The 15,100-nt window shown below is 36.4% G+C and overlaps 1 protein-coding gene across 1 annotated transcript in view; it reads right to left on the bottom strand.

Annotated features, from left to right (window-relative positions):
- TDRD15 (tudor domain containing 15) overlaps window positions 1–15,100 on the bottom strand; it is a 38,246-nt gene that overhangs the window by 19,491 nt on the left and 3,655 nt on the right. Inside the window, exon 2 of the mRNA XM_032866921.1 lies at window positions 1,718–7,937. Within this exon, the coding sequence (XP_032722812.1) occupies window positions 1,718–7,934 (6,217 nt within the window). The 5' untranslated portion in view covers window positions 7,935–7,937. The remainder of the gene's footprint in view (window positions 1–1,717; window positions 7,938–15,100) is intronic.

Below are 15,100 nucleotides of genomic sequence, written 5' to 3'. Positions count from 1 at the left end.
CTTAGAGAATTTGATAAGAAAAACATGGAGGTAGAAGCATACACATGTGAAGTAGTAAAAGAAATTATGTAAGTACTAAGATGCATGGGCAGAGGGCCAAAAGCTTATTGAAAACTCTTCCTCAAATGATATCACTGCTTTGCAAAAGGCAGTATGATTAACAAAAAACTTTGGAGTTGGAGACACAGTTGCTAGTAAATAAGGAGCTGAGATTCTGTCTTTATATCCAAAGGAAAATAAAATTTTCCTGAGCCTCATCCATAAAATACGGATAATTGGGGGGGGGGTCATTCTTCCCATTCCTTAGGTATCCTTCCATGTAGAAGTATTCACAGCTGAGGCACTCTCCTAGCCTAACACTGCTCTGGTTTGTTTCCTCCCTTACTTACACCAGGAGTAGGACCAATCTGATTGGTCCACTTAGAAGGACAAATTCCTCTATTAGTTTAGCCTGTTCCTCCTCCCTCCCTTTTTGGAGATAAATGCCTCAAGCCACAGTTTTTACATGGGTAGACTCCTCCATATAGAGAAGTTCTCCTCTGTGCCTGTGCAGATAAGTCTAAATTATTGATTCAGTGTTGGTAAGCCCATTTTACCATTGATATAAACCCACACTTATCATTATTGTTTTTTTTTTCAATAAATGTGATATTTTGCTCACCAATTGTTTCTCTCCTTGTCCCTCTCTAAAGTGGTTTAGAATTCAGGCAAAGAAATGGGTACTAGTTATCTGACTCCAGAGTTTGGTAAGCTTTAAATGAGGTAATATGTACAAAAATTTTAGTACATAACAACATAGTAAGCGCTCTACCATAACTGCTAGTCCAATACAAAATACTCAAAAATAAGAGCCAACTTTAAAGCATTTATCAACTCACTATAGAACACCTAAATATGAATTCAAATATTCTTTCTAAAATATATCAATAAAAACAAGATCTCTCCACACTGATTAAAAGAATGTAACGTGCTATAAGAGAGTTATAACATGAATAACAGATTCATTAAACAGGGAACATTTATAGCCTACAAAATCCTCAGTAACTAATCCCCACAGAAAATGAAATATGATGTGCATAAGCAAAATCAGACAATACCCTAGCTATAACATACTAAAATTTTATTATAGAATCAGTTTGACATCTAAAAATTTTAAGATGAAATAAGTTCCAGTTTATTCCATAAGTTTAACTACATTATCAATATGCCAAAGGCATACTTGAAAAACCTGAAGATACATTTCTTCTGATAAGAGGCCTGGTTCTTCAGAATGAGCCCAGGAGCTCACTAACAGCAAGATTTATTAACTTGAGCTCTATTGGGCTTTAGTTTTGTGAAACCCTTGAAATTATCTGTAGAATGTCATGTTATATGCAACTGATAAGTTGTTGAACACTACATCGGAGACTAATGATGTATTATATGTTGGCTAATTAAATTTAAACTTCAAAAATGTCATGTATGTGTGCATGCATATATGGTTAAAAATGCTCTCCACTTTTTACAATCTCAAAGGTCACCAAAATTCAAAAAAGAACTAGTCACATACCATTTTATAATTAAGTGATCAGTCCCAGTTTATCCATTTATTCAGATTTTCAGTAAGTTTCCTTGCAATATGATATTTTCAATTTGGATAATTGACATATAATAAGCTTTTAAAGAATCAAAAATGGAATCTACAAAAAAGGGTATCTTTTTTAAAATAGCTACTTACCATTTAAGTATTCCTCTGATACTATTTTTTCATTAGCATGCAATGCTTTTACTGTTATTCTCAAATCCATTGTGTTCTTTTCCTGTATTTCTTCAGTTGGTACTTTTTCAAAAATGTTTTCAATGCAGTTGGTGTTGGTCTTTAAACCATTAGGTAGTTCCCAAAATGAAGCTGCTGAACACGTATCAAACATAGCAGTACTTTGGGGATTATGTTTTCCAAAGTCAGCCTTCTTCCTCAGAGCTACGTTTTTGGAATGTAATCTTTTACTGATACGGCTTTTCCTTAAGAGGTTCTTACAGACCTCTTTCTTCTTTACAGTTTTCTCTTTCAGCTTTTGTTTCTCAGTGCATGTACGACTTATATTTTCTCTTTGGTAACAATTTTCATCTAACAGTGGGAGAACAGGCTTACTCTGTAACGGATATTGGACTTTAGTAGGTCCAGTAGTAGTACTTCCATCATTAAAAGGGTCTGAATCTTTAGAATATACTGCAAGACCAGATGCAACTAACAAATCTGCCAAGTTATTTTTCTTATGAAGGACATCTACTGTCAGTTTTGTTTCAAAATTATGCTTCCTAAACTGAAAAACTAAGCCTGGTTTACTTAGGAAGTTTTGAAAGAAACTTTTCACTTCTTCATCCCAGTGTTGCTCTTTAGCAGGTAAGATACCATATAAGATACAAGGATAACTTAACCTTGGTATATCCAAAAGTTCAACAGGAACAACTTTCAGATTTTTTATATCTGAATAAGGTATGCAGACAGAAAATCCATAGTCGATCAACACAAGTAATAGGGACTGACTAGAGACTTCAGAGATTTCTACTCTATTCCACTGATCTTCCAAATTGTATTTGAACAAACAACTAGCACCAGGAGTTATGCACTCTAGAGGCACTGTTTGCAAGTTTTCTGGTAGATCAGAAAGCAACACAAAGAGCGATTTCATTGTGTCAAAGAAATCTTCTAACTGAACACAGAAATCTGATGGATCACAAACCGCAGTGGCAATACCTGAATACCGCTTTCCGTTTTGGAGTTGGGCCCAAGTATATGATCTCATTGTACAGGACAACACAGGAGTCAAATTAAAAATAGCTTCTGAAGATTTAAGTTTGTTTTCAGCATGAACTGTATTTAAGTTTAAGTATTCTAAAAGTAGCAGGCCATCTACCAAAATGTCGACTTTCCACACAGAGTTTAAGTATTTCAAGAAAAGAATACTTATTTCCAAGTGAGCAAATAAAGACACAATGGACTCAAATGACCGGTTTCTAAAATTTTCAAACCAAATCCACTTACAAGGCACAACTTGTCTTGGAATATTTCTAATCTCCTTACTGAGAAGCCTGATATTCCCTAAAGGTACTATTTCATACCTACCACGATCTACTAAAAAAACAAGCACTTTATCAACACATTTCTTTGCTACTTCTGATCTATACCATTTCAAGGTTTTTTTAGATTTTGCCAAGCACTCTAAACCTTTTTCAATATTTTCCACCGATAAAGAGGGTTTTTTTACTTCTTTATTGATGAATACTGTTAAATCTGATAAGATTTTTTTATTTTTGGATAACTTCACATAAAATGTCCCACTTTTTGAGACATAAAGTATCTCAGACTTTTCAAGTTGTCCAGGTATTAACTCTTCAAAAGGAATCTTAACCAGCTGTTGGCAAGATGGTTGAAGGGTCCCAGAACCTTCGCACTCCTTTGACTCTTTTTTCCTTTTGTTATCCTCCCGAGAGCTCACCTTTTGAGTGACAGCTGTAGGCAACTGCAGTACAGTCTTCTGTAGTTTTGAACAGGCTGTCCATTTCATTAGTTCATTAATGATACATGTTCCATCACAGATTATATTGACCTCCCATTTCTGCTCATGCTGCTTCAGAAATTCACAAGAAACGGTTTTGTTACTCACTCTTGACATAAAATAATCCACAGTTTTACTGTCCCATATTTCATCAGGCTCATGCCACTTGACCCCACTGAGAAAAGAATGGATTCCTAGCTGAGGGATGGTTAAGAATTCCCTCTGAAATTCATAAATTTTGGAGGTGCTTATTACCGCAGTGTTACCATAGTCAATAAACTCCACTTCAAAAGAATTTCCTGGCAAAATTTTCTTAATAACGGCTCTGTAAATGGCATGGTCACCAGAGTATTCTGCAACTACTAGGTCTCCGACCATAGGCTTCGTGGACTTTCTCTCTTTCACTATATTCAATCTTTTTTCATTTAGAGCATCTGCAAGTCTGAGGATTGCATTTTCATTCTCCGCAAGCTGGATATGGAAGCTTGCTGGATTACTGATATTAGAAACATATCCTTTAACTTTGGCATTCAAGTAAATCTGGGGTTGAGGAAGATCTTTGATCTGTGGTCTAGTAAGAGTAGATAGGTTTTGAGAAGCTGCTTGGTTTAGTTCTTGGATAAAAGACTGCGATATAACCCTTGTTGATTTGCAGCCCACATCATTTTCATCAAATCCAGAGACACTTTTTACACCTTTATTTTTTAGTCCATCATTCAAAGATTTCACTCTGTTTTTTGAGGCAGGCTCAATTTTATAACAAACTGATGGTTTCAAAAGCTTGGCATATGTACTTCCCGGATTTGTTAACTGATCTATTTTACTTTCAGAGTATGTTACTAGCTTAGTTTTATTTATCACATTATGGTGATGTTTTTTTTCTATTTTGCCTTTCAAAGAAACAGCAAGTCGCTTATTCTCACTCACTTTAGGACCCTTTTCCACATAGTGTGCTTGGTCACAGTGTTTTTTTCCATAAGCATGAAGCAACATTTTAATTTCCTGATTTATATGTTGACATCCATCATATAATTCTACACCAAGCTGGCCATCTGACTCCCTGGTCAATATTATTGCCCTTAATGGTTTTCCCAAGAAATTATCTTCAAACCAGCTACAGATTTCTACTGGAATATCTACATCTCTAAAATCTGACAAAAAGCACTTAATAGCTTGCATAGGTGTAAACAGCAACTCTGGAAACTGATCTGAGATAGCCCTCAATGTACTTTCTTCTACTAACTGCTTATTTCCGAAGTCTACAAAATAGACCAGAAAGTCAGTTAATGAGGCTGTTGGCGTTGCTAAAGCTCGGTAAGAGAGACCATCTTCTACATACTTAGATAAGCACAGTCTCATTTTACTAGGATCATATTTTGGATAATTTTTGAGGTTACTAATCTCTGTGATTTTTGTTTCTATCATCTCTAGGTCTTTATTATTTCTACTGAGTTGGCAATAAAACTTTTTAGGACTATAGATGTGAGAAATGTATATTTCTTCCTCACTTCCAATTTTTATGTTAAAGGAAGAATAATAGTAACTGTAAAGACTAACTGAAGATGGAAACGGCCTTGATAATGTATTATACTGTGCTGAGCCATGATTAATAAATTCTTTTGTACTAGTAAGTGGAGATTGTAAATCCACTAAGTTACATAAACAGTTTGGATATATAAGAACTAGGGCATAAATGACACAAGTCAATAATCCTCTAGATGAAGAAATAAAATTCCCAAAGTCTCTGCATGCTTCTCTTGTCCAACTGAATTTACAACTGATGGGTTCAACTAAATGGTTAAGACTACATCTGAAGGCTTGGCCTTCTAAAAAAAGGAAACGTGGGTTAATGGCACAAATATCTTTAACTAAAACCCTTTCTTGGTAACCATAATCAACAAATACCACGTCAAATTCTTTTCTTGATACTTGAGTCAAAATAGCAGCTCTATACCACTTCCCATCTTTGGAATACTTAGCAACACAAGCAATCTGCCCAATTTGATAAGGATCAGAATGAACGCTATAGTAATCCTGAATTTGTTCCATTAGCAATTTTAAGTCCTCTAACTTACATTGAAGCTGGCATGAAAAGTCACCTGGGCCATAATAAGAAGAACACTTGACTTCAAGCACTGTTCCTGGTTTAAACATGTATTCTTTATAAGGTTGTAGCAACTCCGGTCCCACAGACAAGGTGAAAGGATTTTTTAAATCTGAGAAATTAACAGCGGGGGATTTTAAAAAAGACAAGGTCCTTTCTTTTAGCTTATTTGAATGGTATTTTTTAGGTTTGGCTCCTTCAAGAAGGGCAGATAGGACTTTAATATTAACTTTGTTTTTAGGTTTTAAATTTAACACTGAATATTCACTTACAGATTTGGGACAATATTGTGGTTCTACTTCCCAATATTCTGCATATCCAGCTTGTAACATAAGAGAGACAACATCAGTATTTTCTGAGGCTTCAATACTCTGAATATTTACAATGTACTTGTCATCTTTTTTTGCTGTAACTTGAAGCAAAATTGCTTTGTTCAAGACTATTTTTTTAAAATAGTCAGTTGCTGCCTTCACCCATAAGTCTTCAACAGGAAATATATGTGCAAGTGAACAGCACATAGCTAAGGCAGGCAACTCACAAAACTCTGGAAGCAAAATTTTTACATCAAAAAATGGTATGGAATCAGTATTTCCATAATCTAAAAAATAAACATTAATCTTGTAACCATTAATTTCAGTGATGACAGCTCTATAAAAATGTCGGTCTCTGCTATATCTCGCACAACAAAATAATCCAGGTTCTGGATTTCTTAGAATCAGTTCGTCATTTTCACACGAATCATAAGATTTGTTTATATTTTTCATTAGATCTTGAAGTTCATTCTGATGTTCATTAGTGCGTACCCAGAAATTTGATGGGTTTAATACATAGGCCACAAAAGCTACATAGGCAGCTTCTATCTCCATGTTTACAGTTTTAATAGGAAAACCTATTTTCAAAGTGTTTTTATTTGAAGAGCTTATTGATGGTTCTGTATTTCCAGTAAAAGAGTCAACCACACTGTTTACATCAGAAGCACTAGTCTCCTTAAACATATTAGAGATCTTTGATTCAGACACTGGACAGAGTACTTGTGTGCCTACAGTCTTCAGCAGACACTTAGAATTAATTGTAGACTCCTGAGTTTGTAGCGTTACATAATACAAATGTTCATCCTTATTGAAACAATCAATGTGTGCATATACTGTTTGTCCTAACAAAGCTTGTTTAAGAACACGCAGTTGAGATTTTCTGGCATCTCCATCTGGACTGTGTAAATAGGTCAGAGAACATGGAAACGAAAACAACGGTACTAAAATAAAATCCTGTTTAAGTTTCTTCACATGGATTGAGGGTATAGCCTCACTACTGCCATAATCCATGAACCAAATTTTCACTTGATTATTGGGCAAGAGCTGCTGAAGAATTCCTCTATGCCACTGTCCATTTCTCCTTTTGGCAACACAAAGTAGTCCAAAGTTATCACATGCGGGACTACTTTCTTGACTGACAGTATCATAATGCAAAGTCATACACACTGTTAAGTTTTCTAACTCTGGAATCCATTTAATTAGTTGACAATAAAATTTACTTGGGCTCAATGCAGAGGATACCTTTATACTTTCAACCCTGCCCACTGACAAAGATGGCTGCAAATTAGCCAGAATGTGTTGAATATCAAGTGAAGTATCATTATTACTTAATGATAAGTCAGGTCTTTTATGTTTCAGTAAATCTGGCATTTCCTGTGGGAATTCTTTTAACATTTCCACAATAAGGCGAAATGAATCCCCATCAATAAGTCTGCCTAATTGTAATTCAAGAACCTCGGATATAATTTTTGGCACTTCAAGAAGAATCGTTTGAAGAGGCAAAACAGCTTGCACACAACCTTTCACTTGTAGTCCTACTAATGACTTGAAATAATTCAAAGCCTTAGGAGGCCATCTTTCCCCAGTTGGTAGTATGTTGGCAAAAATACCAACTATTACCCTTGGTGGTAGCTCAAATAAGTTGCCACAGGCTGAAGCAACCTGTGTACCATCAACTCTTAGTTCTTCTCCATGATCTATGAGGAATACTGTATAGAGTTCATCTTTCTTTTCCATGACTCTTCCTCTCTGCCATTCTCCAGATACTCTTTCTTCAACCAAACAAAATTCATCAATGTCCACATTATTTTTTACTTTTGGAATATGCTGCATTTCTCTCTGTAATATGTGGTAGTCAAACTCACATTCGATATGATTTCTGCCTTGAAATTTCACCAGAATGTCCTTGGGAAGACATTCTACATGTGATATTGTCAGATTCATGTTTAAAGACGTCGGTAACAGAGATGTAGAATCCATTTTCTAAAAGCAAATAAGTATGAATTAGCTTCTAGACAGACCAATGTCAAAATTAAATAAGCCTTCTATAAATTTGAAATAAGTCTTATTTGGTATTTAAACATAATCCTTAAAATCCTTATATGCCTGGGGGCACCTGGGTGGCTCAGCTGGTTAAGTGTAAGACTTGATTTTGGAGGTGCCCGGGTGGCTCAGTGTGTTGAGCCTCTGCCTTCAGCTCAGGTCATGATCTCAGGGTCCTGGGATCGAGCCCCACATCAGACTCTGCTCAGCAAGAAACCTGCTTCTGCCTCTCTATCCCTGCCTCTCTGCCTACTTGTGATCTCTGTCAAATAAATAAATTCTTTAAAAAAAAAAAAAAAAGACTTGATTTTGGCTCAGATCATGATCTAAGGGTCATGAGACAGAGCCCTGTGTTAGGCTCCAGGCTAGGAGTGGAACCTGCTTAAGATTCTCTCTGCCCCCACCTCTTGTGCATGCATGTTCTCTCCCTCTCTTGTTCTTAAAAAGTTAAATAAAAAATTAAAAAGTTACATGCCTGTTTTTCTAAAATTGAACACACTGGGTTAAATAAATTGCACTGAACTAGACAAAAATGTATATATGCAACTTCACTACCTTCTGCTTTCAAAAAAATTCAGCTGAGATAACCAAGAGAACAGGGAAAATAGTATATATAATCACTGGAAAAGAGTAGAGAGCAATCTTTATTCCTTAGAAATTTCCAAGTTTCTACTGGATATTGGGCATATGTGGTATAATAGAAGGAGACCAAATAAAGTCTACTCGAAACCTCCTCCTACTGCTTTGGGAGGAACTGCTTTACTTCATGCAGACTTCTAACAACCCAGAACTCAAAGCGGTGAATGCTAGGAGCAAGGGCCGATGGTGAACCCATAGGAGACATAATTTTTGCACTCCCCACTTTGTCAATAACATTTGGACTCTATCAGCATCATTACACAACTCTAGATTCTTCTTTGAGGGCAAGAGGCTAAATCCTGGACACCATTAAGAAAAGCCAGGCATGGAAAGACCCTAAGGTATGTTAGGTACATCCAGGCTTTGTGACTGGCATGGCTGGCCACATAAAGTATAGAGGGAGAAGAGATCTTTAGCATCTATGCAAAGCTTTCTACTCGAACAATGGCTCCAGCTAATTTTCTCTAGATTGTTGGAATTCTAAAAGTAGTAAAACCAATATTCAAATATAAAATATTCCCCAAATTCAGGCACGAACCAACATTTGTTGTGATAGGACACAGCTCAACTCCTACTTGACCTGGAATTAACACTTCACAACTATAAATTTTGTTCTATGATGAGAAAAATACTGGACCTTAAAAAAAAAAAAAAAAGAGCAAGAGAGAAAACCATGTAAAAAACGAAGGAAATGCTCCCCTAAGGAATAAATACATTGAATGAAACAGCAAATAATTGTTCCTCACAAGTCTGACTTGTGTTTTCTAAAGGTCAAAAAAGAACACCACATTTTTATAGGACTATGTGGCCATTAAGATGCAGCAACGGAGATTAGGAAAAAATACACATAAGAAATATAAAACTGCAATGGGGAAAAAAAAAACACAAAGATAAATGAAAGAGAAGGAAATTGAGAGAATACCCCAAAACTCAGAAGATAAAAAGATAAAAAAAGATGAAAGAAACATGGAGGATGAGATTATAAAATCTTATGAAATTATAAATGTTCTCTCAGAGATAAACAGAACAGAAGCCCTTTCTAAGACTTAAACTCGAGCCTGAAAGCTGAAACTAGCCACAGGAAAGCTAGAGAAAGAGTTAAGATTTAGGGACATCTGAGTACTAACTATGGTTTTTATTTCTTCCTAGATAATTAATTTGATGATAATCATCATGGTCTGATCTACAGATTATAGCCTATGCTTATTTGATTCTGGAGTCTAAAAAAAAAAAAAATCATCATCTTCATCATCATCAGACTATACACTAAAGACTGTCATTGAATAAACCAAAACACTTTTAGGATAGGAAAGACCTTAAGCCCTGTTAAAGTGACAGTCCTTTTCCAATTCCCAGACTTCAGTCAGTGTATAGACCTATTATTCCTTACAAAGGGAAGACCAGGTACTCGAGAAAGGATCCTCTGGGGCGCTTCAGTGGCTCAGGTGGTTAAACAACAACCTTCAGCTCAGGTCATGATCCTGGGGCCCAGGGACAGTCCTGCTCAGCAGGCAGTCTGCTTCTCCCTCTGACCTTTCCCCTCTGGTGCTCTTTCTCTCATTCTCTCAAATAAATAAATAAAAATAAAATCTTAAAAAAAAATAGTAAAGAAAGGATCCTGTGCTATAAAGAACACAAAAACATTCCTCCTTGCATTCACCCAAAGGGTCATGTCACAATTCCCTTGAGTAAAACGCAAAAAGAAAAATACCTAAACCTTTCCGGAACCACACCACTCTAGGTATAAAAAGCAAATGTAGCCAGAAGGACTTCTTCATTAAATAAAGGGGTATATATAATATTAGCCCTATGAAAACACAAAGAAACTGAATGGCATGTTCCAACTACCAGGAGCCTATTCCTCCACACTGCTAACCCCCCCTCACACAATACAAATGGCCTCATGTGGCATTTCACAGCAGGAGGGAGAAAAAAAAGTCTGAGCCTGGTTTGCATATGCGCTCACCTAATGCCAGTAACACCTAGAAATATATTGCTGAAGTACTGGAGAGCCTTGCTTGAGAAACAAAATGAAATAGTCACAGTTGACAGTACAGTACATCTACTTTGCTGGAAGAAATTATTGGTGTTAAGAATCTATTCCATTAATGGACAATACCTTATGCTGCAGGATGATTAGTAATTCTGATGGGGAAAGACTGTGGGATTTACTAAAAATAAATCTGAAGAAGAGTAATGGGGATGAGCCCCTAAGAATCAACACATAAGTTTTTAAGTCCTGTGTGATGGCCGCCAAGTCCCCACTAAGTTTTGGGGTTTTTTTGTTTGTTTCTGTTTGTTTTTTTGAGGAATGGAGAAGCAGAGGGAGAGGAAGAGGAAGAGAGAATCTCAAATCTCCATGCTGAGCCTGAACTCACAACACTGATATCATGACCTGAGCCAAAATCAAGAGCAGGACGCCCAACTGATGGAGCCAGCCAGGCCCTGGAAAAGACTCTTGATCGGCAGACAGAATAACCTATTCTGTGGGTGTCAATCAGCTTCCTTCCCCTGCCTCTTCAATTCTTAATAGGATCATGAAGAAAGTTCCCAATGCCATGGATAAAGTTCCTACCCTTGTATTTTTGAAGCTCAAACTATAACAATTCAGAGAGAATTGAGGGGGGGGGGGGAAGATTAGGGCATTTAAGACCAAACATGATCAAATAATCTTCAACAAATCAAGAAAGAATATCTAATAGAAAAGACAGTCTCTTCAACAAATGGTATCGGGAAAAACGAATGGCAGCACATAGAAGAATGAAACCGGACCACTTTCTTACACTACACACAAAAATGGAAGACTTAAATTTGAGAGAGGAAATGATCAAATCCTGGAGAACACAGGCAGCAGTCTCTGACATGAACAGTCATAGCAACATCTTACTATACACATCGCCTGAGGCAAGGAAAACCGAAAAAAAACTATTGGGACTTCAAGATAAAAAGCTTCTGTACAGTAAGGAAACAACAAAACTAAAAGGCAACCTTCAGAATGGTAGGAGACATTTGCAAAGGACATACCTGATGAAGTGTTAGTATCCAAAAGCTATAAAGAATTTATCAAACAAAACCCCCAAAAAACCAGGTAATTTAAGAAACGGGCAAAAGACATGAATAGATATTTTTCCCAGAGACCTACAGATGGCTAACAGGTACATGAAAAGATGCTCAACATCATTCATCAGGGAAATAGAAATCAAAACCACAATAAAATACTACTTCATACCTGTCAGAATGGCTAAAATTAACAACACAAGAAACAGATGTTGGCAAGGATGCGGAGAAAAGGGAACCCTCTTAACATGTTGGTGAGAATGCAAACTGGTACAGCCACTCTGGGAAACAGTATGGAAATTCCTCAAAAAGTTAAAATAGAGCTACCCCATGACCCAGCAATTGGACTACTAGGTATTTATCTCAAGGATACAAAAATACCGATTCAAAGGGACACATGCACCCCAATGTTTATAGCAGCATTATCAACAATAGCCAAAGTATGCAAAGAGCCCCAAATGTCCATCAACTGATACATGGATAAAGAGGTGATTTTGTATGTATATATACACAATGGACTGTTACTCAGCCATCAAAAAGAATGAAATCTTACCATTTTCAACAACTTACATAACGCTAAGTGAAAGGTCAGAAAGACAGATACCATATGATTTCCCTCATGTGAAATTTAAGAAACGAAACAGATAAACATAAGAGAAGGGAGGGGAAAAATAAGAAAAACAAAGAGGGAGACAAACTATAAGAGAATTTTAATTATAGAAAACAAACTGCAGTTGCACTACTGGGTATTTACCCCAAAGATACAGATGTAGTGAAAAGAAGGGCCATCTGTACCCCAATGTTTATAGCAGCAATGGCCACGGTCGCCAAACTGTGGAAAGAACAAAGATGCCCTTCAATGGACGAATGGATAAGGAAGATGTGGTCCATATACACTATGGAGTATTATGCCTCCACCAGAAAGGATGAATACCCAATTTTTGTATCAACATGGATGGGACTGGAAGAGATTATGCTGAGTGAAATAAGTCAAAGCAGAGAGAGTCAATTATCATATGGTTTCACTTATTTGTGGAGCATAACAAATACCATGGAGGACATAGGAAGATGGAAAGGAGAAGGGAGTTGAGGGAAATTGGAAGGGGAGGTGAACCATGAGAGACTATGGACTCTGAAAACCTGAGGGTTTTGAAGGGATGGGGGTTGGGAGGTTGGGGAAGCCAGGTGGTGGGTATTAAGGAGGGCACATATTGCATGGAGCACTGGGTGTGGTACAAAAACAATGAATTGTTACGCTGAAAAGAAATTAAAAAAAAGAAAAGAAAAGAAAGAAAACAGTTTCTGTAGGGGAGGTAGGCAGGGGAATGGGTTAAATGAGTGATGGGCATGGCTGTGTTGAGCACTGAGTATTATATGTAAGTGATGAATCACTAAATTCTACTGCTGAAACCAGTATTACACTATGTTAACTAGAAAAAATTAAAACAAAAAACCAAACATGTTCTTAAACAGTGGTTTTATACAATGGACATTTAAAGACCTAATTTAAAATCAAGATATTCTAGATCAAACAACTTTTATTCAATATTCTATTCTTTAGACTATTACCATATTTATGGAAGCACTTTGCATACACAAGATTAAGACATGAGGAAAGGAGTTTTACTGGAGATTCAATTGTATGAGATTTGGGGAATGGTTTCTTACAATCAGATTCTAAATTTGTAAAATGAGATGGTTGAACTAGAGTTTCTTGAACTTTTTTTGGCAACAATAGCAGCAAGAGTCCTTCTTAACCTAACAGAAGATGCAGAAATAGAAAACATAAAACCTCTATAAATTGGGATTCAAGGTGGTATTCTAATAATTTCATAAATTGATAGAATTTAATTATAAAATGAGTAAATGAGAATACAAGACTATTCTGATTAACACAGTCTTCAACATAAAATTTTTCTTATTACTGTGTTGGATAGTATAATAGTAGTAGTAGAAAGAAAATTAGGCTCAGACATATGTAATAGTTCCATAATTTTAAATGATCAAATACAGATTCAAATAAAGATAAAACCACAACTTAATAATCAATAAATCTGAGGACAATAATTAGTACTTATCTCTTCTTTTAAATTTATCCTACTTGAATGTTAAAAAAGACTTTTAAGATTAAATTCAAATCAAAATTTCAAACTTCTGAATTAAATTTAAATAAAAATTCACAGCATCACAGCTTTCCTAAGGTTAGCATTTAACTATGGCCACTCTAAGAATAGATACAGAAAGCCCTTCCCACACTAAAATTCCCTGATTCTATAGAATATACATAGAACATAGGTCTCTCTTACCTTTTTGGCAACTGTCCATGAGTTCACATCTAGTACGTCTAGACCAGTGGGATACAATAGAAATGTAGTTGATCCATATATGTGACTTTAAATTTTAAAGTTTTAAGTTCTCTCATAGAAGTGTAAATGTCCTTCCTTATATGAACAGCTCCTTATAACACTACTGTTTTTTTTTCTTTAAGATTTTTTATTTATTTATTTGACTAACAGAGATCACAAGTAGGCAGAGAGGCAGGCAGAGAGAGAGAGAGAGGAGGAAGCAGCCTCCCTGCTGAGCACAGAGCCCGATGCGGGGCTCGATGCGGGGCTCGATCCCAGGACCCGGGGATCATGACCTGAGCTGAAGGCAGAGGCTTTAACCCACTGAGCCACCCACAGGCACCCCAACACTACTGTTTTTAAAGAGGCTTTCAGTACATTAGTTTAACTGATGTCCACAATAAGACTGTTACTTTTCAGATCAAAGAACTGAAGATAAAAGATTAAAGAGCTTGAATTTAGGTTTTATTCAGTCCAGTTCTCTATGTACTTACTCCCACTGTTTCACACTGCTCTTTCAACTAAACCACATAATTATGGACAAGCACTAAAAGTGGAAAATACAAATCCAAAATGGACCTATGAACAAAAATGGGGAAAGCACCTTACAGAATAGAATCCATTTATGAATTCTCCCTTTTTCCAAAATTTAACACAGTTCTTATAAAGCTGACTAGTAGATACCCTGGCAAGGTTACCATGTTCCAAAAGACTGATCAAATTAAGCATCTGTGGGTGCCCTGGTTTGCCTTCTCTTTTCTTCTCTATTCAGTTGATTTCTAGATTCAGGTCTTTTAGGACACCAATTCAACAAAATACAATGGTTTATTTTTTAATCTGCATATTTTAAACCCAGAGCTTCCATTTAACATTCCTCATCCAAGGGCCTTCTTGTCCCATAGGGAACATCTGGCAATATCTACAGATATATTTGCTTGTCATAACTGGGCCAGGGTGAGTGGCAAGAGTAGCTACTGGCATGCAGCGGGTAGAGGCCAGAGATGTTGCTAAATATCACAGAGTGTACAGAAAAGCCTGCCCGTCCCAACAACAACTTTTGTT

Source organism: Lontra canadensis, unplaced genomic scaffold (genome assembly GCF_010015895.1).
Source record: "Lontra canadensis isolate GAN:19392208 unplaced genomic scaffold, GSC_riverotter_1.0 scaffold32, whole genome shotgun sequence".
In the NCBI taxonomy this organism is placed as follows: domain Eukaryota; kingdom Metazoa; phylum Chordata; class Mammalia; order Carnivora; family Mustelidae; genus Lontra; species Lontra canadensis.
The sequence above is the reverse complement of the archived record's forward strand: the minus strand, read 5'-3'. Positions and strand labels throughout refer to the sequence as shown.